Here is a 24,818-nt window from a genome sequence, read left to right as displayed (position 1 = left end):
TATGCTGTTTGTTTTTTTAGACTCTTACCTTCTGTCTTAGTATCAGTTTCTAAGACAGAAGAGCAATAAGGGCTAAATAGTGGGGGTTAAGTGACTTGCCCAGGGTCACACAGCTAGGAAGTACTGGAGGCCAGATTTAGACCCAGGTCTTCTTGACTCTAGGCCAGGCTCTCTATCCATTGTGCTAACTAGCTGCATAGCATAGATATTTGTTAGATTGGATAGTTTTGTAATGTGGTTAAGTTGTATATGTGCCATATGCCTGTATCAGACTGTAAACTGAGGACAGGAGCTGTGTTTTATTTAAACTTTGTTTCTCCCCTTCTAGCCGTCATCCAGAATCAATGGTTTTATACACCACAGATTGATCATTAATCATTATTTTTTGGACTTAGTACAGTACTCAAACTGATATAGAGCCCTGGGAAGGAGATGACATGCATTTTGACCCCTTTAATCTGTGTTGAGAGAAAATATATCTTGAGAACCAAGAGACCTGTGACCATAATTGTCTATATCTTTGGTTTCCCGTTTTTTGTTTTTCTGAGTCACCCAGGACTTCTCTGATCCACCCTTTTCCCAGGGCTTGAAGGGGAAAACAATAATCTGCATCTCTTCCAACCAGCCCCATGGATAGTGAAATCCAAAAGGCCGGCAGTATTTCACTGCCTCCTGCTTGGTGTCATGCATCAGTGTCCCCTGGCTGGTAGTTTTCACTCTGAGAATATCCTATTAAAAGGGAAGTGTCTCCTCTTCTCTTATTTCTCCCAGGCACATATAAATGGGAATTACTTAAGTTCGCCTGTGTGCATATCAGGTCTGTTGGGGAGTGGTCCATAAGCTTTATTTGCTCCCCGGATGGCGGTTCTTTTCTTCAGTATCTTGTCTGCCTTGCTGGAGGGCTCAGCTCTTCTGTGCCATCCTCAGTCCCCTCTTCATAATGCTTCCTGGGGCTTTAAATTAGGACAAGACTTGGTTGGTTACAGGCTTAGTCCGTGTCGGCTTGGCTTTCCTTCTAGAGATTTGGATCAAATTAATCAGTGGCAGAAAAACCATTCCTAATATCTCCCCACCCCTAGCCCTGACCCCGATGGTGATGGTATCTTATTCCCTTCAGGGTATTTTGTACCAAATGCAGTTTTCCTTTTCTCTTAATGTAGAATTCCCTTTAAAAGTTTGTAATGAGGAATTGGTTTCCAGATAATGTATCTGTTAAGATCTTTGGACCCCAAGGTGCTAGTAGGATTGATTGGTATTCCTCTGTTCTTTTTTCAGCAAATATCTACAAGAGGAAAGCAGGACCAAAAGAAATCGAGATCTGGATCCTGGGGAGTGGACTCTGAACAGCGCGAAACCCTATGTAAGTGACCAGGCTTTGAACTGGAGAGGCTGCTTTGAGTATCCAGAGCTCCCATGGGCTTTCCTTTTCCTAGCTTCCCTCCCCTCAGGTTTCTCATCTGTAGATTGGGGATAATGATGCATGTATAGGTTTATGGTGAGGACAATGCTTTGTGAAATATAGAGCGCTCCTGAAGGAGGGGGCTGGGCTCTAAAAAGTAGTAGCTGGCTTGAGACAGCTGGATACCCAGAGTGCTTTGGACAGAAGGCCTGGAGGAATGTTTTTGCATTCATTCATTCATTCCATTAGGACTTCATAGCCAGCACGGTCACTTTATTCCAGGACCCAGGTCTTGATTATTTCTAGAACTAATCTCACTCATTTCCTTCTTTATTGCCTTCTCAAAGTTCATTTTCACTTCCATATAGTCCTGTTCAGTAAGTTGAAGGAAAGAGAAATAGCTGATTTGAATAGCAGTTCTGGTGTTTGAGTGCAAACTTCCTGATTGAACCTGCGGATTTCCTGTGTTTGTGCAGAACCAATTGAGTCAATTAGAGTTGGAATTTTGGTTCATGATCATCACACCTTGGACACTATTTATTACCATTTTGAGGCAAGATCGTAATTATTTGAATTAAACTTTAGCTAAGTTTTTAGCATAAGCTTTAGCTTGGTGAGAATACTATCTTCCCACTCTAGCTGCCTCTTACCCAAGTCCATTTTCCATGGTTAGGAAAGATGGTTTAAGAGTTAAACCTCTATAAACCTCTACAATATTGAATTGGCCTGTTGTTACTTGAGAGTTTTTGTTTGAATCACACTGGACCTCATTAAGATTTTTTTTTTTAACCCTTTACCCTCTGTCTTAGAACTGATATGGGTTCAAAAGTAGAAGAGCAGTAAGGGCTAGGCAATACTAGTTAAGTGACTTGCCCAGGGTCGCACAGCCAAGAAGTGTCTGAGGCCAGATTTAAACCCAGGTTTCTCCCAACTCCAGGCCTGAATTTCTTTTCTCTGTGCTCGCCCTCATTAAAACTACTAATTTGGCTGATATATTCTTGACTAGCACCCCTGATTTTTAGCGTTATTCCAAAGCTAGACTGAGGGGAAGTTTGGAATTTGACCATAAATGAATATCACACATCTTCCGAAAAGGGACTCATCCCACTGGAATATAATTTAAGATTTCATCCTTACCTTTATTGCATTGCCACACTGATGAAAGGATGCTTTTATTTGAATTTTTATCCCTTTTCTTTTCCTTTAGGAGATTCCTCAGCAATTGAATGGAAGTGATTGTGGAATGTTTACTTGTAAATATGCAGATTATCTCTCTCAGGACAAGCCGATCACCTTTACACAGGTTTGTGAAGCTTCTCACCCTATTCTGCTTGATTGCTTTTCATCTGTGGTCTAGTTCCTTGGGAGTATTGCTGTTAGGCACTATAGCTGTCTGTCCTCAAGCTCTTCCTGGGCTTGGTAACCTGCAGAAAGGTTACCCAGATCTGCCCAAGAAACACTTCCTACTACTTTTCATTTTTTTTAACCCTTCCCTTCTGTTTTAGAAGTGATACTAAGTATTAGTTCCAAGGTAGAAAAGCAGTAAAGGCTATGCAGCTGGGGGGTTAAGTGACTTGCCCAGGGTCACCCAGCACATTTTTTAAAAATAAGTTTTTATTGATATTTTTTGTTTCTTTTATCACCATTGTTTTCTTCCCCCTTCTCTGAGAGCCATCCCATGGGACAAAGAGTATGTAAGAAAGGATTAAAAAAAAGTCATTGCTGTTCATGCTTAGCCTGAAAAAAAGGCACATGAGTAAGGATGTGATTTCTGGAAGAATTTCTGCCACAAACTCACAATGCTTCCACAATTTCACTCTTTCTCCTTTCATTTTTTGGGTCTTAGAAGTAGGAGGGACCTTAGAAACCATTTCATTCAGCCCATAATCACTTGTTAGGTAGAATGTAGAGAGGATTCCTGTTTGTGGACTCCCAGTTACCTTTCACCTCTGAAAGTCCAGTATTTTCTGAGGCCTAGAAAGAAATTACTTTCCCAGAGGCCTTCAGGGGTCCATAGTTGGTGGGTAAGCTCAGATCTTCTGACTGAGTGCTACCCTTTTTCCTCTGCTTGTGGAGTTGGGGAGTCCTCTTTGTATTTGAAGCGGGCTTTGGGATGTGATTGGTGCAGTTCTGATCGGTCTCTCTGGTATTGGGCGAGTATTTGTAAATGTGACAACTCAGTTCAACCACAGAACTGAATTAACAGCTTTTCCAGAGACCCAAAAGCTTAATTTTCTCCAGCCCAGGGGAGTTTATGGGGGAATAAGTAAGAGTTCCTCTAGGCTAATGATGGCAAACCTTTTAGACTGTGTGCTCCCTCACAGGGGAGGGAGTGGTCCAGGTGCTCCACTCAAGGGAGGAGTAAGTGCTTGATTGGGCTGCTGGGTAGAGGAGTGGGAGCACAATGGAGAGGGGGAAGGAAGTAGCTCTGTGGAGTCCTTCTGCCTTTCTAATAACTTAACTCTGGTGGGTGGTGTGTGCCATTGGTTCGCCATCACAGCTCTATGGGAAGCTTTGGCACTGCATAATAATATAAGAGAATGATGTCAAATTTTCATTTCATAAAGACTTTTATAATCTGGATTGGTTCTTAAAGATAATTTCAGAGTGGCCTAAAGGATCCATGTATCTTACCGATTAATTCCCGTATGAAGTTACAGTGGTTTGCCTCACTCCTGTGCGATCCTGCATAATGTCTTGGATGATTCCTTACAGAATCAGATGCCTCACTTCCGGAAGAGAATGGTGTGGGAGATTCTCCATCAGCAGTTGCTCTGAGAACGTCCCTCTTGTTCGCTCCAGCCGTTTGGGACGCTCCCCAGATGGTTCCATTTACCTCCCGCCTCATGAGTTAGAAAGTCCCAGAATCCTTTCTGCTGCTTTGCAGGTACCACGTTCCAAGGACTGCATGGAGGCATCTGGAGCCTCACCCTGGGGGTACAGAAGACCGATCACCCACCCACCTATAACTGCCCACTCCAGGCCTGTGCCCTCTTGCACAGTCTTTTTGGGCAACTCCTATGAAAACAAACACTAATTTAACATGTGGTTAAAGGACATTTTTTTCTTCAAGAATGTAGGAAATGCAGGGTTTACTCTGTGTGTATGTGTATGTGTATGTGGGTATATATATGTGTGTGTATATATATATATATAGAAAGTGTGTGTGCGTGTGTGTTCGTGTTCAATAATTGGGCAGAGGCCATTCCTGCTCACTCAAATGAAACTATAGATTCACTTATGAATATTTATTTCTGAAAGGACTATTCATTGAGCCACTACCCTCTAGCTGGGTCCTGGGGTTAGCCATGGGAGAGGGTAGGGGTAGAGATTTTAGCTTCAAGAACAAAGGCTGCTCCCTTCGAGCTGGAGGGAATTCTCTTAGGAAGGACTGAAGAGATAGACAGATGTACTGCCGTGGGCCCAGGGGCAGGCAGGCCGGCCCAGCCGGCTGCTGGGCTGGCAGGTAGGTGCGTCGCTCCCTCTTGATCCCTCTGTGATTGCAGCTGCTCCCTTCCATCCACCCCATCCCAGAATTCCTGCCTGCATAGTCACTCGCTTTCAGGACACTGACTTGATTGTCTTATGGAGACCTTGTTTCCCTTTTATGGAAAGAGACTTGGCTTAGCTCCTGTAACTGGATTTGTAATTACTGTGAACCCAAGATATTCATTGCTCTCCTTCAGCTGATTGGGGAAAAATCCTCAAGTTATAAGGGAAGGCAAGAATGGTTTATTTCAAGAGAGACTATCCAAGGTAAAGCTATTTTTCTCAAAGTTTCTTTTTTCTATATAAAACTAAAATTAAGTTTTGTACTTATTTGGATCTTTTTTTTTTTCCTGAACTGAAATCTGTGAAAGAGCCTATTGCAAGGCTAAGGTTGTTGCTGAATAATCTATTTTACATATGAAAGTTTGTATTTAACTTGTTTTTTTAAAGTTAAAAGCATCCAGATGTTGCTTCTACTCTGAGGATCTGAAGGAATATTTGTTGGTATAAGGAAAGATCCAAACCCATTTTGCCGTATCTAGTGCCTGGTGTCTGTCTTTCCCCCGTGTAATAAAAGGTTACCTGGCTATGAGCCTTGGTAAATTTCTGTTGAAATGTTTTCTTCTTCTTTCAGCACAGCCTACTTTGGTGCATAGAGATAGGAGGTCACTCGTGGGCCATCTTGGGCTGTTAGCTCTCAGGTTGGCTGCACACCGCTTGTGGCCTCTCTTCCCAATGCCCTCCCAAGTGGGAGTGCCAGTGCATAGACAGCTCCCTGGGAAAGGAGGCCCAACTGCAGTGGCTGATTCAGCCTCTGGTGGCTGGCCTCTTCTCATGTGAAAAATGCCTTCTGGGTCTCCTTTTCTCTAGGCTTAGATTGGCTATGTCCTCCCCACTTTGGTTGTTCTGAAGTGTTGGGCCTAGTAAACTACTTGATCTTTTTGGTCCCATTCTTAGTACAAATGGACTTTTCTTTCTTTATCCTGAATATATTTTTATATACTAAATTTTATTGATGCCATTCGATCACAACCATTTCTGGTGCCCCTCCCCCTGCCCCCCCAAACAAATCTGACTAAAGCCAACTTACTGCCTACATCTGATAGCATATATGCTGTTTTGTACCTGTGTTCCCCCATCTCCCCAAAAGGGGCAGGAAGGGCATCTCTTCATCTGTTCTCCGGAATAGAATGGAATACAAAATTGAGTATGGTTTTGTATTCCTTCACTTACTATAGTGTTGCAGCTACATATGCTTCTTATTTGGGTTCTGCTTATTTTGTGACATCTCAGTTCACTCATCAAATTCTTCAGCATCCACCATTTTGTAATAGTATCCTTTTCACTCAGATGCCATCATTTATTGAATTATCCCCTACCAATTGGCACACATCTTATTTTCAGTTTTTTGCTACCAAAAAAGTGTTGCTGTGAATCTTTGGGTCAATAATAGGCCATTTTTACTGTTCTTGGCCTATGTGAGTCAGCAGATATGAGCAGTATAGTGACTGATCTCACAGAATTCCAAGGTTTCCCAGAAAAATTGGACTAGTTTACAATGTGCCTAGAACTCCCAACATCAATTTTTTTAATACTTTTGTCATCCAATAATTTGCAGCTGAAGCTTCAAGAGCTGTTTTGCATTTCTTGTAGTAACAATTTGGTGCAGGTTTTTAAAAGATTTTTCCCAGCCCATGTTTTTTTAAAAACTCTCTTAACCACCGCAAGATTCTCAAACGGTTTATTGATGCCCTTCCCACACATGCAACTAGCTTCTCTTGTGCCAAAGGGTTTACCAAAAGATAGCATTTCTTCCATTCCACACCCATAGGCCCCCACTTCTGGCAGGGAGGGTAGGGATTTTCTCATTTCTTTTCTGGGGTCAAGCTTGATCATTATGTTTACACAGTGTTCCATTGAATTTAATTGTTCTTCCCATTTATGTTGTTATAGGAATGAATTCTCTTCATTTTTCTCTTCATTAGTTCATGGAAACCTCCTGTTTCCCTCAGTGCTTGTATTTGTCTTTTCGTCTGGTGGAAAAATATCCTATTGCATTTGTGTATCATTTTCTGACTGATGCCCACCCCCTTCATTTCCAGTTCTCTGCCATCACAGAATGTGCTGCTGCTATGATTCTCTGGTACATTATGGGCCCTTTCCTTTTGACTTTGACTTCTCCAGGTCAAGGGTATGCACATTTTAGTCACTCTTCCTCCCCCATCCCTTTTCTCCTGCTCCAGGAGACTTGGCCTCTCTTTTCTGTCTCTTATTCTCACCTCTGCTACCTTTGGTTCCCCCTTTCAGTGTGCACTCCTGCCCTTTACCTCAGAGCCCCTCTCTCTCCTCCTCATAGGGAACCAACCACATCAAAGAGATGACCACTGGTGGAGGAGAGATTGTCACTGGCATGGCAGGGGGACAGTTGGAATTTGGAGCTCATTTTCCACAAAACCAATTTAAAAGTTAATCTACTTCAATTTAAGCAGAGGCCCCCATCTGCACTGGTCCACCTTCCTCACCTTCCTATACCAGTGAAATCACAGGTCCAGCTAAAGCAGACTGAATTATGGCTCAGCAGCATTATAATATGAAAGCTGCTTTTGTGAGCTGGTCTAGGAACTTTCCTCTCCCCAGAGCATCCAGCTCCCTAAGGGAAAATGTGCTCTGGGAGTTGACTGTGCCCTTTTGGCATCGGGAGCTTTTGGGGACTGAGCTGGCAGCATTTACTGCTTTTGCCACTTTTCCTCCCTCATTATTCACTGGGGCCTTTTGAGTGCAGTGTGGAAAGACGCAAATCTTTATTCAAGACAAGTTTGAATGACTCAAAGTATTTGGGCAATAGCTAGAGCTTCTATATTAAAACCTCTTTGTTTTCAAATCACCTTCATTTCCTGATAAATCTCTCCTTTCCCTGCCCCTGCTCCCAGCCATTCTGTAAAACTAAGAATAGAATAGGAGGAACAAAACTCCAGGAAAATGAGTTCACTCCTAGAAAGGCAAGTGGGCAGCCTTGAGAAAAGATGCTCTTCCTCTTCTCTTTATAAAGTTTCTTCCTGTCACTTAAATCAATTTTACACAACGCTGTTTTTCAGCAGTGAATCTTGATTGCTCTGCAATCTGGCAAATGCCATTTAAAAACTGAGAACCTTAAAAAATCACCTCAGGCCTACATCTGATTCCGTACCTGCCTCTGACAGTTCGCTGTCTGAACCCCAAGGTTCCTCATCTGTAAAGTGTGGGTCATCCAATCTATCTCCCCGGGTTGTAGAGGCCACCCCGGATGATGTATGTATAATGTTCGGCCAACTTTCACCTGCTCTGAAATGTTGATGTTGGTTCCACTGTTCCACTGGGCAGCATCATCGAGGAATACTGACATTAGGGCAAGAGCCGAAGTCAGGTCCTGTGTTCAATCCCTCCTTGGCAGCCTGCTCTCTAAGTGACTTTAGTGAACTTCTCTGTGGCCCCATGTCCTTGTGTGTAATGAATGCATTGGACTAGAGAGCCTTCCATCCAGATCTTTGCTCTTCCTCAATGACTTCCACCCTTGGGGTTGTAGTGGCTAGAGGGCTGGACCAACCTGCTGCCTTGCACCCCACTGTGAGCCATGCCTTCTGAGAGGTTCGCCTCTCCATTTGCTCATCTCCAACCTCAGTCCACCAGCCCCAAGAAATAGGAGGTAGTGAGGCTGTCTTCACCTTTTGCCTTTCGTGGTCTCTCAGTGTGTCCCCATGCCCTTCACCCCCGAATCCCTGGCCTCATTGGCTCTCCATGTGTCCATCTAGCTGCATGGCAGCCCCTTCTTCATTTTGGATCAGTTCTTAAGCTTCTTACAGACTAGTTGGAGTACTTGGGCTCCCTGCTCCCTCTGCCTCAGTAGATGCCTCCTGTCTTAAATATGCCCCCTTCTCTCCTCTGACACTCCCACTGCCTTTGCTGGTGGGTCTGCCTGCCTCATCTCCACTCCAGTTTATCCTCCATTCAGCCATCAAAGCAATCTTGTCTAAAGTGCCCATCTGATCATGCTATTGAATAAAGCTTAGGGGCTTCCCATTGCCTTTGGGAGCAAATACAGAAATGCAATTTCATGCCCTCATTCCCTCCTACCTTTCCAGTCCTCTTCTATCCAGTGACACTGGCCTCCTGGCTGTTCCATGAATAAGACTCTCTTGACTGGACATTTTCTCTGGCTGGCCCCCATGCCCGGAATGTTCTCCCTTCTCTAACCAGTGAACTCCCAGGCTAAGTCCCAACTAAAATCCCCCCTCCTACAGGAAGCCTTCCCTAACCCCCCATAATTCCAGTGCCTTGCCTGTCCATCATCTGCTATTCTGAATAGGGCTTTTTGGGGTGGGGTTGGGGTGTTCCCTCCCCTATTGGATTATCAGCTTCTTGAGGGCAGACTATCTTCAGTCTTTGTATCCCTGGCACTTAGCACAGAGCCTAGCTCATAGTAGGTACTTACTAAATGTTTATTAGCTGATTGGCCTGCTACTTTTCTCAGTGAAGTAGCTGCTTGTTGGGATTTAGATGAAAGATCTTTACCTTATTTCACCCCCTTTCTCCTCCTTAGAGCATGATTTCCCTCATCTTCATTGAACCCCTGCCTTGTGCCTGCTGTCTTCTCAGGGATTTGATCTTTAATCTTTTCCTCTCTAAAGGGGCTCCCTCCTACTGCTTACATGCTCTGGTCTCTCCCATCCTGGACTTTTTCAGGACTCTTGTGTTCATTTTCAGGTATTAGATGCCCCCCTTTCTTTAGAAACATTGTCAACTGCATTTGTGATCTCCACTTTCCCATCAACAATTCCCCAACCTCCTGCAACTCAGCTGCTCTCTCCTGCCTTGAAACTGTCTTCCAGAATCGCCAAGTGCCCAATCCAGTGTTCCAGGGCCGCCCCATACCCACCTTCTTGCAGTATTTGTAACTGGGCTGTCCCTTTCCTGTTAACCCTTCCCTCACTTTGACTTCTTGGGTAGAGAACATCTGGAAGACTTAATCCTAGTCTTGGGACTCCCTCCAGGGGCTTAGCTGTCCTAGTGGAGGGGGAGTGAGCCAGAGCACCCAAATTCACTTCTTGTGCATTTCCCATCCAGCTCTCTTCCTGGCCGTTTCGCCATCCCTATTGCCGATGCCCCATATGGTTCCACTTACCTCCATCCTGACTTCTTCGGCCCCAACACACCCCTCTCATTTGTATTGTCACCCTTTAGAAAGCTCCTTGAGGGCACGTTCTACTTTTGTATTTGTATCCCCAGACCTTGGTCTCTACTAAGTGTGCAATAAATAGGCAGCTTTTCACCCCTCCTCCCAGCTTCCCAATGTTTCTGTCCATGGCGCCTCCATTTTTGAGGTTTCCCGTCCTGAACCGGAGATCTTCTTTCGGCTCCTCCCTCTTCTCAGGTGCTAAATGCTATTGGTTTTTACCTGCACAGTATTTCTGCTGCATCCTTTCTTCCACCCTCCCATGGCCATCACCACTCTCTTAGACCACCGTAAGTCTCAACAATGCATTCAGTCTCCACTTTCCCATGTGGACTTCACAGTTGCCAAGGCCATCATCCTTCTGCCTAAGAGCCTTCAGTGCCTTTATACTGCCTATAGGTTAAAATCCTATGGATCCTTTACACAAAATTTGGGGCCTGGCAGTTACCCCGTCCCACTTTCTCTGGCTCCAGTCTTGCCTCTCTGCCTTTGCTTTGCTCTATTCCCAGCTCCCACTTGTGCTGACCAGTGGAATTGGAGGTAGCCTTGGAACCATGTGACGTTCACTATGAAGCCACGCTAACTTACCTGAACTGGGGCCTCCCAACGTACCTTCCCCAACCTCCTTGCTGCTGAGGGCCTCCCTTCATCTCTGCCGCCAGCATTGAAGCCATTTCCCCAAGTGCCCCCCTTCTCCATCCCCACCCCCAGCATCTTATAATCTTCAGTCTCTCGCACCTTCCCTGCTGCCTAAAAACACTTCCAAGTCTACCTTCAGAAAGACTCACTAGCTAGCAATTGGCCTGTGCATCTTGCCCTTCTTAGCTGGGGGCTCGGCCTCCTTTCCTCTACACCCCCTACAGTCTGACTTCCTTCCTCTGGATTGCCAAATCTCATGACCTCTTCTGCAGCTTTGGCCATTGCTGACCATTTCTTCCCCCACGGAAACTTCCCTGGATTTTGGCAACTCTCCTTGTCTGGCCATCCCTCTCATTCAGTGATCTCATTGGTTCCAGCTGATTCAGTGGCCACCTCTCTGCATTTGACCCCCAGTTCTCCCTTTCCTGAGCTCTCCGGCAGCAAATAGACATTTTGTCTCCTGTCTTAGGCTTGAGATGTCTAAAGCAGAACCCATCGTCCTTCCTCCCATCTCCATTACTTGTCGAGGCCTTTATCATCACCCACTTTTGCTCACCCCAAAGCCTTGTTGCTTTTTTTGTAGCAACGCTTGCCTATCTCTTCTTTCCTCTCATGCCAGCCTGATCTAGGGCTTCATCCTCCCCTTTATTATTGCACTAGACTGCCATGGGGCTCTCCCATGCCCGTCAAATTTATTTCCCTAAAGCCTAGGGCTGCCATATCCCACTCCCGTGGTTCCCTGTTACTTCCAGGATCAGAGTGCCTTTTCCTTTCTCCCTGCTGCTTCTTCCCCTGTGTGTGTTCTATAATCCAGAAGCACTGGGCTCTTGGTTGCTCCATGCCTTTGCACTGATGGTCACCCAGGCCTGGAATGTTCTCCCTTTCAACACCTACAATTTCTGTGTCCTTTAAGACTCAGCTCAAGCACCGCCACCTCCAGGAGGCCTGGTCCTCCCTGCTGCTAATGTTGTGCCCTGTAAGATGGGTTTCTGTTTGTATCTGCTCTGTATTTATCTGTATGGTCTAATTTATGTATGTCTTCCCCATTAGAATGTAAGCTCCTTGCGAGTAAGAACTGTTGTTCATTTTTCTTTGTATCACTCAAGTGCCTGGCACATAGTAAGCACTTAATAAAGGACTGTTGACTGTTAAGATGGATCTGTGTGTTTTGTTTCAACTGAATGCCACCGTTAAGGCTTCCCTGAGACCATCTGACCTTGGTGTGCACATGTGGGCCACCTCGTAGGCCTGGATGTACTCTGTCCCCTTCATTACCTGCTGATGCCGCTGCCCTTGTGAAGGTCCCCCTCCCCCTTTTGCTAATGGATCACACTGAGCTTAGCGCCATGAGCAGAGGTTCCAGGACAGTCCCGTGTCCCCTCCCACAGGTCTGTGACCCACAACGGGCCACCTCACTCCCAGTTCTAGAGACCCCATCCAATTTACTGGGCCCTTTTCCCTAGCTCTCCTGAGAGTGCACTAGTGGGGTGGCCCTGTGAGAGGGGAGAAGGGAGCATCGGACAAGTGTGGGCCGAGAACGTCTGAAAGGCGAGACTGGAGGTCGGCATCTTGGGGCAGGAGAGGGAGATGGCCAAGCGCTGCCATTCTTTCATGTGTTGTCAACAGCACAACTGGATGCCCTGCTCCTTGAGGGGAGAAGCTGAATACTCCCAGGTGCCAGACTTGGAGCGGACTTTCTATGGAATAGGCATCTGGCTAACATTTGCCCTTGAGTGAAAGATCATGCTTGAGAAACAGTTCCTAAAAGTCACCTCACCTGACCATTCATCCCTAGCAAAGAAAAGACACCCTTCCCCCAGCCCACAGTATCCCAGCTCTGCCTCCCAAGGGTCCCTGGGGCTAGGCATCCTTTCCCATCCTCTGGGAAGTATTGTATCCCCTAGCTGAAGCCAAGCTGAAAAGAAATGAGATCGTGACTAAATCAGGCTCTTGTTAGCTAGATATATTTCTTTTTTTTTTTGCTTGTTTTTTGTTTTTGTTTTTCACAGAACACCATTTGCAGTAGAGGAAACTGGCATTGCAGTCTATTGGCACATTGGCAAGTTCACATAAACCATTAACATGCTTATCCTTTAGTGCAGAAAACCCTAATGGTTCGTACCCTATTAACACACGTTGCTAATCCTTTCTTTCCCTCTTTTTTCCTTTTAATCTTTTTTTTTTCAATAAACATTTTCAAGGTCTGCTCTGAAGAAGGCCATCAGCTCTTGGCTAGCCAAGGACTGTTCAGAATGGTTGGCGCACACCTGGATGTCACCTTCTCCTCCATGGCGGCTGACTTTTTTTTCCAACTTAATTTTATTAAAAAAATAAAAAAAAATGCTCCAACTCTCAGTTTTACAAGGCATACAAAATCTAAAAGGGAAACGAGATCAAGGTGCTGAGGTACAAAAACACCTGAGGTAGTTTTTTTTGTGTTATTTTTTCTTTAAAAGTGTGTGTGTTTTTCAATTTGTAATTTCTCTGCCCTTGGGGCAACAACCTCCAGTGATTTTCTTTTTTTGTTTTTTCCCCACTTGTTTTTGATTTGTTGGTAAGAAAGAAAATGACTTCCCCTCCCACAGATGGCTGTGTCCTAAATAAATGTGGTAAAAAGGTAGAATTTATTCTGAGTGTGATTGGGGGGTGGGGGGTGTATGCTGGCTTTCCTTTTTGAAAATGCTGGGACGAGTACCATTGAGACTGTTTCCTTTCCTATTCAGTCACCTAAAAGGAAGTTGTGGCTGTTTGATTTTGTGTGACTCTTGAGCACTGCTTTGCCTGAGGATGTGGAGAGAAGGAAAGAATGAAGAGAGAGACTCAAGGGAGGGCAGGAGGGCCAGAAAAGCTGGGGTTGAGGCAGGGAGGAAAAGACACAATTCTAATTCTACAGCTAGATGCAAAACCAGTTGAGAACCTGTGAAGCAAATAAAGGAAAGGTTATGTGAGCCATATACAGATGGAGGGAGACAGAGATTGCTCTTCTCAAGACCGTATCCCTTCGGTTGGCACATACAGGGGAGGCCGCGGCAGGTGCTGTTAGTAGTAGCCCGCACCCCTTGCCCTTCCTCCCTTTTTGTGCTGGCATTTCCAAAGCTGCTGCTACCCCTTCTGCTCTCCCACTGGGTGACCTAAAACTCTAGAAAAGCCCACTTTCTCTTCCAAAGGAAATAAAAATTAATAATTTGTTTTTAAATGGGAGTTAGTTGAGTTATTGATAGATATCATTTCTACAATATATTAATGCTGTAGGCGTGCCCGGTACGTACCCCGCAGCTCACGTAGCGGAACCTGTGGTGGACCCTCTTGACCCCACATACATATGTACAGAACCAAATTGTGTGTGGTCCCCCCAACCTAGGTTTGACCATGATCGCCTATGTTAGTCCAACTTAAGGGATAGGGTGGTGGGAGTCTGATCATCAGGGAAGCCTGCAGAAACCGGGGGGCAGCTGTGTTTGCATGTGTTCACGTGTGTGTCAAGGGGGGTGCTCAGGCACACCTGGTCCAGCTTTTGGAGAGCCCCCCCCCCCCCCCCCCCCCCCATCGCCAGGGCCACCTAGCCAGGGGTGGCTCCATTAAGGTTTCTGCAGAGTCCCAGCCTCGGATGGTCTTTGGTTTGCTCCCCAATAGGTCTTTCTGGGGTTGGTCTTGTTCTGTCCGGCACGGAAAGGCTACATTCGTCTGGTGAGGCTTTGCTGGCTCGCCATTGAGGCAGCCTCTTACTTGGTGCGCTGCTGCGGCGGCAGCGGCAGGGCGGCTCCCTGAGGGTGTTTCTGCTCCTGCTGCTTCACCTGCTGCACAATCTCCCGGATCTTGCGCTGGGCTGTCTGCAGGGGTGGGACAGAGGAACCAGAGCAAGTGACAGACAGGAAGAGAAGGAGAAACATGGCGCTTCCAAAGGGAGAACAGAAAGCAGAGGGAGAGAGGGAGAAAGTTTGAGAGAGAGAGAGAGGGAGGGAGAGGAGGAGAGAGAGAGAGAGAGGAAGAGGGGGAGAGAGAGAGAGAGAGAGAGAGAGAGAGAGAGAGGGAGAGGGAGAGGGAGAGGGAGAGGGAGAGGGAGAGAGGGAGAGAGGGAGAGAGGGAGAGGGAGAGGGAGAGGGAGAGAGGGAGAGAGGGAGAGGGAGAGAGAGACAGGCCAAGGAAGCCCAGGAGGGCCAAGGAGGAGAGAAAAACAAGAAACTGAGGTGAGAACCACACTGAGTCCACATGTTGCTGAAGCCCCACAACAGCACCCGGGACTTCCTTGAGATGAGCCCACCAGCTCCACTGGGATAGGGGCTCCTGCCAAGGACCAGGGCTAGGACAACACTGACCCTCTCCCCGCCCGCTCTGTGCTTCCTCTTCTCTGGACCTTCTAGATGCAGCCAGGAGTGAGTGAGGGGGCCCACAGGGAGAAGAAGACTAGCAGGAAACCTCGATGCATCTGATGCATCAGTTGCGCAAGAGAACATCCATCAAAGGTTGGCAAAGAATCTGGGGATGCTGGAGGCAGGGACGGCCCGTGAGAGCCCGCAGAACGTGGCCAGAGGGCCGGGGAAGGGAGGAAAGCAAGCCTGGTACCTGACTGGCAAAGAAGTGGCCGATGATCTTGACGATGACTTCTTCATTCTCGTCAGGGGTCTGGTCGCGGGGCACGATGACTTCTGCGCTCGTCAAGTTCTGCAATTCATTCACCTGGGAGTGGGGAGGAGAGGGAGGAGCAGGCGTGAGCAGGGAAGGGCCAGGGGAGCTGCAGGGCATTTTCTTGCCACGGGCTTTGCGAGGGACCAGAGTGGAAGAACAAGGAGGCTGCAGAGGCAGTTACAGGGAGCTGCCAAAGGTGGAAGGTGCCAGAGAGACCGAATCCAGCTCCTGTGCTTGGCCCGACATAGCCTGGATTATTGTTCTGTGATTCCAAACCATTTTCCTTCTCTGCCTTGGTTTCTCCCCTCCGTAAAGGGTAAGAGTTGAACAAAGACCCTGCGCCCTCCTGGACTATTCTGATCTGCAGGCCTGTCCCACGGGTTCCAGTTTATATCGGCAGGGACAAAGTCCTCGAAGGGGGAGTGCCAGAGGGCCAGGGGAGGCCCCCGGAGGTATTCAAGGCTGGGTGTGACTTGTGAGGGCTCCCCGTTTTGTCTTCCACAGACTCACCCCTCGGACATCCTCGGCGCCCTCAGGGCAGAAGGTTCAGTGGGGCGAAGGTGGGACAGGGGCAAGGGGAGAGCTCTCTGCGGGGCCAATTTGGGGAAATCACCTGAAAATCAAAGACCCTCCTTATCCTGATCTCCCAGGCTCCGGGTCCTCGTCCTCGACTCCCTCCTTATCCAATCTGGCCAGATCTTGTCATTCCTCCCTGGGTGGTATCTCTCGAACACACTCCCCGCTTCTCTCTGACATTGCCCTTCCCTGGTCACACCGCAATTATCAGTGCCAGGTGCGGGGCTCTGCCTGCCTCAAGTCTCCCCACTCCAGTCCAGCCTCATTCAGCCACCAAAGCAAGTTAGCTCATAAAGCCTGGGTCCGGCCGGGTCTCTCCCTTGCTCGCCATGGCTGGAGCCCAGCCGAGGAACAGAGGGGAAGGGAGCCAGAGTGGAGGAGCGAGGAAGGCCGAGGCGGCAGGAAGAGGGAGGGCACACTCACTGTTTTGCCGCCTTTACCAATCACTCGGCCAGCTGCCGAGGAGGGCACCCGGATGTGAGCCTTGAGCTTGACTTCTTCTTTGGGGTTAAAGAAATTCTCTTCCTTCAGTTTCCCAAAGATCCGTCCCTGGGCCTGAGAAAGAGCAGCAAGAGGGAAGGGTCAGTCCAGCCCTGGGCCGCTCCGCCGGCCAGGAGGAGGGCCTGGAGAGCTTCCCAGAGTCCCCACGTCTCCCGGCAGCTGCCCAGAGGTGCCCCCCGTGAGACAAACTGGGCTCAGTCCCGAGAGGCTACGCTAGCCCTGGGGACGTGGCTGGGGTCGAGGCATTGACCTTGAACTGGGCTTCGGGGGGTCCAGTGATGATGACCATCCTCTCCCCGACATCCGGACCTTCGGCAGGAGCGATCTGCAAAGGCACAGCGTGGGGGGACAGTCACTCGATGAACCCCAAAGAGCCTGGGTGCCAAGCCCAGCAAATAGAGCCTCTTACTCACTGGGAGTTCACATTCCAATGGGAAGACACCAAGAGGATACATAAAGAGAGAAAACGGTAAGGGGTTCAAGCCAAGTACTTTGGGGGAGGCAGGGAGGCCAGGACCAGGAAAGGTTTCACATAGAGGACGGTACCTTAGCAGTGTCTGAAAGGAAGAGAGAGGCTCTAGGAGAGAGGCAGAGGCTAGGAGAGAAGGTATTCCGGGCACGGGGCACAGTCGGTGCAGGAACACGAGTGATCTCTGGCCGAGCCTCCCCTTCCCCAAATGTCTTCTTTGGGAAATGCGCAACTTCTATGCCTGTTACATTCAAGTCTCTTCTTTGCCACCAGAAATAACCACCCAATTAAACAATTAAATAAAAGCTCAACAAATTATTTTTTATTTTAATAATCCTGTTTGTGTGGAAGTGTGACGGGTTTTTCATACTGCTAAAATTTTAAAGTAAATAAATGCTTTAAAAATGATCCATTTTTAAAGTAAAAAAAATCTAAATAAAATAAAAATAAAAATTTAAAAATTATCCATTTTAACTGCTCAGTGTAAATATTGGTAAATATAACCCACAGATTATAAAAGGTCCTCAGTAATTAAAAAAAAATCCTCACCTTCCATCTTAGAATTAATACCATGTATTGGTTCCAAAGCAGAAGAGTGTTAAAGGCTACACATTGGGGGTTTTAAGTGACTTGTCCAGGGTCACACAGCTAGGAAGTTTCTGAGTCCAGATTTGAACCCAGAATTTCCTATCTCTAGGCCTGGCTCTCAATCCACTGAACCACCTAGTTGCTCCTGGTCCTCGATAATTTTTAAGAGTGAAAAAGGGGTTTTGAGGCCAAAAAGTTTGAGAACTATTGGTTTAGCACTAAGAGCCCTTCCCTCAAGTACATCCCACACCCTGGTCCTCCCTCCCCCTCCCCAACATGTCCTTGCATTGTAGGAGATGGGGCAACATTCTACTTAGCTGGAAACTGGCAAGTATTAAGACAAGAGAGGAAGAGCTAAGCTGTTTCAGATGAGGGGGGAATTTGGCGACCCAGAAGGGACTGGATAATAGTCCCTGATTATTTCACAGGATGGAATTTCCTTATGAAGGAGACTGCATCAGTACACATATTAGCCTCCTAATAGGTCTCCCTGCCCTCAGTTTAACTCACATCTATCTTGAAATGAGGGGAAAAAAAAGTCAAAGACAACCTTCCTCAGTGTTTTCTGGTGCTCTGACCTATAGGCCTGGCAGCCACCCAAACAAGGGACAGTCCAAAGACCAATTCAGGCTTTGTTCTTGCAAGTCACCCTTCCTGCCTGAGCTCACATCCTGGCAACTGATGGATGATTCACAGATTCTTTCTTCAGAGGAAGCTAGGGAAGACCCCTCCCACCAGCTGGCCACCTTAATTCACCATTCATCAGCCAGCCCAACTCTCATCTATCCATCCTCCACATAGCTGCTAGATTGACTGTCCTAAGGCTCAAGTCCCCTCTCTCCTCAAGAACTTTCAGTGGCTCCCTCTTGTCTCTAGACTGATTCTACATAAACCCTCTCATTTGGCACTCAAAAGCCCTTTCCAGGCTGATTCTAGCATTATTTATTCCTCTTCACACCCTCTCTGGTCCAGTCAAACCTGCCTGCTTACTGTCTGCTAGATTTAACCATCTCTTGCTTCTTCACTGTTGTGCACAGGTTTGGGCTCTTAAAAGCCCCAAAGAGTCGGTCTAGGCTTCACACTCAAAGGCCACTGAGTGCCATCTCTTCATTTTACAGAGAAGAAAACTGAGGCACAAACTTCATAGGATGACTGACTTAAAGCTGGGGAGGACCTTAGATGCTAGAGTCCAACCTCCTCATTTTACAGATAAGGAAACTGAAGCACAAAACCCCTACAGGCAGGGTCTGCTAGGTGGCTTAGTACATTGAGAGCGTGACCTAAGGAAGAGAAGTCTTGGGTTCAAATCTGACCTCAGAGACTTTCTGGCTGTGTGACTCCCATTGCCTAGTTTTACCACTCTTCTCCCTTAGAATTAATGCACAGTATTGGTTCTAACAGAGAAGGTAAGGGTTTAAAGTAATAATAATAATTACAGGATGATTGGTTCCCCACTTTAGGGAAGATGGACCTGAAAGTCACAGCCAAAGAGGACTCATTCCAGGCCAAACAGACAGTAAACAGCAGACTCTGGATTACATCTTGGATCTTTTGATTTCAGATCAACCCTTTCCAATGGCCCCATGTCTTGGCTCTGCTGCTAACTTTCTGTTTGGCCTGGGAAAGCCTCTTTTAGCCTCAGGTTCTTCTTCCCTAAAATGAGAGGTCTGGACTCAAGGACCAAGTTCTGATCGGAGGCAAATGACCCACATTCTCCTCCTTCTGTGCCATTTGGATCATTTTCCCCGTCAGCATGCTCTGACCACTGAGCTCTTCCCAGAGCCCGAGTGCTGGCCTTCTCCACATCCCAGTCATGAGCCCTCCTTCTCCGGAACTCCAGGCTGTCTCATGGCAGCCTATCATTCTCTGGAACAACTGAGGCTCTGTTTCCAGGGTGTTGAAGAAGACAGTGGGGGACGTGCTCAGCATTCAAGCCAGGAGTCCGAGCAGAGTGTGGGGCCAGGGGCCAGGAATCCCTCCCTTTCAAGCTTCTCTTCCCATTCTGAGGGACGAAGAGGGATGTGGGTCTCAGAGGGCAGGGATGGTCTAAGGGGCCTTCTTTGCCCAGCCTCTCTGGTCAATGCAAGGGCTGGAACTCAGCCGGCATCCCTGAGGAAGGCCTCCCTCCTCCTCCTCCCCATTTAGGATGCTCATCCCTTTCAAAGAATTCTTTTCTGAGAGCAGAGATACTAGGACCAGGTAGGGTTCCTCATTGTTAATGAGGAACCCTACCTGATCCTGGTAGCACTATGGAGCAGAAATGCACAGGGTAGACTGAGCCACTGAGCCTTCCTCCCTTGTCCAGGCTGTCCACCAACCCCAGCAAAATGAATACTCCCTGCAGACCCTGCACCTCTAGTGCTTCTCACAGAGTAGGGCTAAAAACCTTGGTGAATAAATCCATAGAAGGGAAGCTTCTAGAGGGAAGCTAGGTGGCTCAGTGGATGGAGAGAAAGATCTAGAGATAGGAGGTCTTGAGTTCAAATCTGGCCTCAGACACTTCCTAGCTGGGTACCCTGGGCGAGTCACCTCACCCCCATTGCCTAGCCCTTACCGCTCTTCTGCCTTGGAACTGGTACATAGTATTGATTCTAAGATGGAAGACTGAAGGAGCCCCCTTACCTTGATGGAGGCCCTGGCAAATCTGGCCAGTTGCTTGATGTGGTGGCCTTTCTTGCCAATGATGGCTCCAACAGCCTGTGTGGGGATGAAGAGGTATACCACCTCCTGTTCAGGCACCTGAGGAGTGAGGACACAGAAGTATCATCTCAAAAGGTGGCCCGACATTTGGCCAGAGCTGGACGGGGCCTCGGAGGCCATCAAGTCCAATGCTCGCCTATGAAGCCAATGAGTCCAACACCCACCTCCGAGGCCAATGAGTCCAACGCCCACCTCCGAGGCCGTCCAGGCCATTGCCCACCCTGTGCCCCCAAATTAAAGACAAGGAACCTGAAGCTCACGGAGGCGATTTGGGGCCACACAGAGGAGACCTAGAGGCCACAGAAAGGACTTCAGAGGCCCTCTGGTCCAACAGCCTCACTTGATGCTCGGAGAGGCTTCACAGAATCAGAGATCTAGAGTTAGAAGGGCCCTCAAAGACCACTGAGTCCAACCCTCCCACTCCCCCGCAACCCGTTTTTAGAAAAGAGGAAACCTGGGCCCAGCGAGCTGATTAATTATATAAGTAATCAACACGAGAAGTGGGATTTGAACCCAAGTCCCCGACTCCACAGCCAGTGCTCTGTCCTCTAGACCACATGACCGAGGAATGTTAGAAATTTAAGAGGATGAGCCTTTTGGACTAGGGAGTAAACTAGGAGAAGGTTAGAGAATCCTGAGCCCCTACCCTGCAAGCCCTGGCAGAAAGCAGTCAGAGGATGGCCACCATCTGGCTGATGTGTAGAGAAGGGAAGGAGGAAGGAAGAAAGGGAGGAAGAAGGGTCTTGGTGGGCTCCCCAGGAGAAGAAGAGTTCAAGAATGGGGTAGGAAGAGGGCTGAAGAGGGACTGGAACCAACTGTCCGGCCAGAAGGCCATCTCTTCGCAGCCTTCCCCAGAAGGCTTTGCCAATACATCCTCCTTACAGCAGAGAACAGGGAGGTCCAACCTGGAAGTGGTCCCTCTGCTCATCCCTGAGGTAAGGAGCAAAAGGTGCAGGTCTAGGTGTGTTGGGAGCAAGGCAGAGAGACCAGGTAGCCAGCCTGGGCTGTCCACACTGGTATCCACACAACTGGGAGACAATGACCAGACACCTGGGCTCTCATTGTGAGGAGGAAACTCCCGGACGAGGAGACTCCCTCTTCCCACCGAGGGTCTGAGCCTTGCCTCGACACAATGAGAGCGGAAGTTTCCTGTCCAGGATTACATAGCCAGGAAGTGCTGGGGAGGGCCTGGAACCCAGGCCTTGTTGGCTCCAAGACTGGCTCCCAACCAGACGGGCCAGAGGAAGGCCTTTGGGATGCTGTAGCGAGTCTGGTCAGTCTGGTCAACACGTGCCGCCGTCTGGCTTACCTCGTCCCGTGTTCTCGTTTCCAGCCCCATCCAGACTCTGGGGCTGCCCACGAGCCGAGCACTCCCGCTGATTTTTTGTGGTTTCCCCCCAACAAGGTGACTTTGAACACGAACGAGGTAGAGCCAGGACACGGGATAGACTGTCCAGCCATCTAGGTGACCAGGGAGTGTCGCCAAAAATGGCGAGCGCCGGAGGAAGCCAATGGAGTGCCAGCCATCTTGGAGCCAAAGCAAATAGACTTAGAGCAAGCCTCAGTTTCCTCATCTGTCAAATGGGGATAACAATAGCCCCCACTTTCCAGAGTTGAACGGATCCAATAAGACATCAATGATCGATAAAGTGCTGTGTGGACCTTAAAGCGTAAATGTGAGTTATGTGTATCATCGAGGTTAACAGATAAAATTGAGACAGACTGTTCAGCTGAAATGATTCAGCCCTGGAAGGTCCAACTCCTCCGCTGTCTTTTGCAGAGGAGGAAGTCATTTGCCCAAGGTTATGTGGCTACTTAAGTCAGGATTTGAATCCAAGTCTCAAGACTCCCCAGCCAATGCTCCTTTTATTCTCTGCTGTGGCGCCCCAGCTTTGGGGCCCCATCAAGTCGAACCCCTTCATTTTACAGATGAGGAAACTCTGGCTCAGAGAGAGGTTTCAGGGACTTGCCCAAGATTTCACAGCTTGTACGTGACCCGGGCAGCAGGATCTGAACCTGGGATTTCCCATCCTGAAGTCTCGTGCCCTATCCAGCGCCCCATGCTGCCTCTCAATAGTAAGCCATATACAGTGGTTTGCCGTTATACAAGCGCGATATAAACAGAAGTCTTTATTTTCAGAGAAAGAAAGGAAAAAGGCGAGAGCAGCAACGGGAGGAGAGGAGAGGAAGGGGGGGAGGGGAGGGGGGGAGGGAGGGAGGGGGAGGGTCACTCACAGGGTGCTGATGTGGGAATACGCCGATCTGGGGGGCTCCGTACAGGCCCGAGAGGTATGCGGAGTGACTCTGGCAGGAGAGAACAGAACCGTTACTGGGTGGTGCCTGGGAAGGGGAGCCCGCTGCAGGATGCACACCAGCCCGCGTGCGTGCCCGCTGGAGCCCTCCTCCGCCACCAGCACGCCTTCTCGTGGTGAGCCTCTGCGCCAGCCGGGGTCCGTCTCTCCGTCGGTCACCCCTCCTAACCGCCTAAAGCGCCGGGCCTTCGCTCGGCATCCGTGGCGTGAATCCTGAGTACAGCAGGTGGACGGAAAAAACTGCTTGGGGGGGGTGCATCATTGATAAGCCAGCGCCCACGCCCTGACAGATTTCTCAGCCCACAGCTGCCTGGACGTCTTGGACCCTGTGCCGCTTCCCTCGCTCCTAATTCTTCTGGCAAGCCCTGTGGATCTCAAAGGCGCCCCTGCCAGCCCAACCCCAGCCCCGAGGCTCCTGACCCCAAAGCGCACCCACGCACGCCCTCGAGGGCTCGCTCCGTTCTATCTGGCACCCAAATTGGGCTTTTTTTTAATCCTGGGCAGGGGAGAAGGGAGCCAGTGAAGGGCTTGTCCCTTCTCCCCCCTCCCCCCAAGGGAAGGTCCTTCACATGCACAGAAGATAAAGAAGGATGCTTGGAAGGAAACACAGAGCAGCAGGATAGCTTTGAAACAACATACTTCTCAGTTGGTACAGAATCAGAAACTCACAGTTTAACATAGAATTTCCCCTTTTTGTTCTACCCTTTCTTGGTGGTTTGTTGAATTCAGAATAAAGGAAAAAGCCAAAACGGTTACAACATGTCCCCAAGGCCTCTGGGCAGTTTTTGTTATCCTGGAATTCTGATGCCCTGAAGTCTTGCTTAGGGAGCGGTGGGTCATTGGTCAAGGAGGGGGGCCTTTGGGGTAGGGCTTGGAAAGCAACAGAGGACGAAGGTGGGTTAGGCGTCCCACCCTGTGACTTCTCTGGCGACACCTTTCTCTCCCCGTGGCATCTCTAAGGATCCAACAGCTCGTGGCGGGACTCAAAGGAAGAGGCCAGTCTGACCACTCAGTTGGGGAGGGATTATTTCTAAAAATCTAAAAATTTCTAAAAATGATCCTCTTGGGGCATGATGGAGAAAGAGGACCTTTTTCCTAGGGGTTCCAGGCACTATCTTGACCACATGTAGGTAAAAAGATACAGTAGGGTAAGAACGCTGGATTCGGGGTCATCCCTGACTGGAGGACATTCATCTCTTTCCTTTCCCATGAGGTCTACATGTTGACATCTTTAAGTCAACAAACTTGGCCCGGGATGCTGCTGCCATTTCTCTACTCAAGATGCTTCCCCCAGGACCAAATCCCTGTTCCTCTGTCTGGCTTGTGAAGCTCTTCCCTGTCTGACTGCAGTCTATCATTCCAGGATGACTATCTCTATTCATACTCTACAACCTGGCTAAACTGGTCTGCTCACTGTTATTACTCATACATATTATTCTAATCTCCCACCTCTGTGCCTCTGCAAGTGATGTTCGGTGCCTACTCCTTAGCATCTTTCAAGGAATGATTCAAGGCTTCCCTGGGACATCAGGCTTATGCTAGTGCCCGCTTCTACCCCATCTTGAAATGACTTTCTATCCGCTTTCTGTAGATGTATGTCCATCATCTTTCCCTCCAGACATAGGGTAGGGGAAGTTTCATTTCTGTATTTGTAGCTTTAGCTCACTAACATACAATACAGTGCTTAATAGATGCTTGTCAACCTCCCTGACTTTCAGTAAGGCTAGTTCTACCATCCTGCTCTCCCTCAGCCCCCTAACCTCTGCAGATGAGCACAACTCACTTCCCTTCTACACACTTCCAAGGAAGTCAGTGGCTTGGACCCCACTTCAGCTGGCTTCCACCTTTAAAATGATGTGAAGCTAGAGAGGCCAGGAGCTGCTGTCTCCCCTTTAGCCAATGCCCACCATGGCTCTCCCTTTCATGAGCTATTGAGTTCATAGGATCAGAGATTTCAGGCTAGAAAGGAATTGTGGTACAATCCCTTTGTTTTACAGTGGGAGAAACTGAGGCCTGGGGGGAAAAAACCTGACTTTACTACCCACCATCACACAGGGTTCAATAAGCACCAGAGGGCAGGATTTGGACCTGAGACCTCTGACACCAAAATCAGGGCTCTTTCCCCATCCCATGATGATGTTGAGGGCATAAAGAAAAGATATCAAACAATCAATGAATAACAAGTGCCTTTTGGGCACAGGGAAACAGAGGCAAGCATACTTGAATTCCTGCTCTTGAGAAGCTTCCATTCTAGAGATAGAAACCACAGAGACACAGAAAAGGAAACAGAGAAGAAAATCAGATACTTGG

General features: G+C 48.3%; 2 protein-coding genes and 2 non-coding genes across 8 annotated transcripts in view; 1 reads left to right on the top strand and 3 right to left on the bottom strand.

Moving 5' to 3' along the window:
• Positions 1-5,503, top strand: part of SENP2 (SUMO specific peptidase 2) — a 53,475-nt gene extending 47,972 nt beyond the window's left edge. For all 4 annotated transcript variants that reach the window (XM_056819869.1, XM_056819867.1, XM_056819866.1 and 1 more), the window contains 3 exons: positions 1,276-1,360; positions 2,607-2,702; positions 4,115-5,503. In XM_056819869.1, coding sequence (XP_056675847.1) covers positions 1,276-1,360; positions 2,607-2,702; positions 4,115-4,177 — 244 coding nt within the window. In that variant the 3' untranslated portion in view covers positions 4,178-5,503. The remainder of the gene's footprint in view (positions 1-1,275; positions 1,361-2,606; positions 2,703-4,114) is intronic.
• Positions 5,504-12,684: 7,181 nt separating this feature from the next.
• The window catches only part of IGF2BP2 (insulin like growth factor 2 mRNA binding protein 2), a 121,400-nt gene continuing 109,266 nt past the window's right edge, over positions 12,685-24,818 (bottom strand). The window contains exons 11-16 of one of the 2 annotated variants that reach the window (XM_056819870.1): positions 22,432-22,500; positions 20,119-20,235; positions 16,690-16,764; positions 16,362-16,493; positions 15,300-15,413; positions 12,685-14,566 (exon numbers count right to left, since the gene is read on the bottom strand). In XM_056819870.1, coding sequence (XP_056675848.1) covers positions 14,459-14,566; positions 15,300-15,413; positions 16,362-16,493; positions 16,690-16,764; positions 20,119-20,235; positions 22,432-22,500 — 615 coding nt within the window. In that variant the 3' untranslated portion in view covers positions 12,685-14,458. The remainder of the gene's footprint in view (positions 14,567-15,299; positions 15,414-16,361; positions 16,494-16,689; positions 16,765-20,118; positions 20,236-22,431; positions 22,501-24,818) is intronic. The other variant, XM_056819871.1, reaches the window with a different exon arrangement.
• MIR1548 (microRNA mir-1548) lies at positions 22,542-22,601 on the bottom strand. Its single transcript, NR_034963.1, has one exon. It is a non-coding gene; the product is annotated as a microRNA mir-1548 (primary transcript).
• Positions 22,741-22,804, bottom strand: MIR7269 (microRNA mir-7269). Its single transcript, NR_127461.1, has one exon. It is a non-coding gene; the product is annotated as a microRNA mir-7269 (primary transcript).

This window comes from Monodelphis domestica, chromosome 2 (assembly GCF_027887165.1).
Source record: "Monodelphis domestica isolate mMonDom1 chromosome 2, mMonDom1.pri, whole genome shotgun sequence".
Classification (NCBI taxonomy): Eukaryota; Metazoa; Chordata; class Mammalia; order Didelphimorphia; family Didelphidae; genus Monodelphis; species Monodelphis domestica.
Note: the sequence above shows the minus strand (reverse complement) of the source record. Positions and strands in the feature narration are given on the sequence as shown.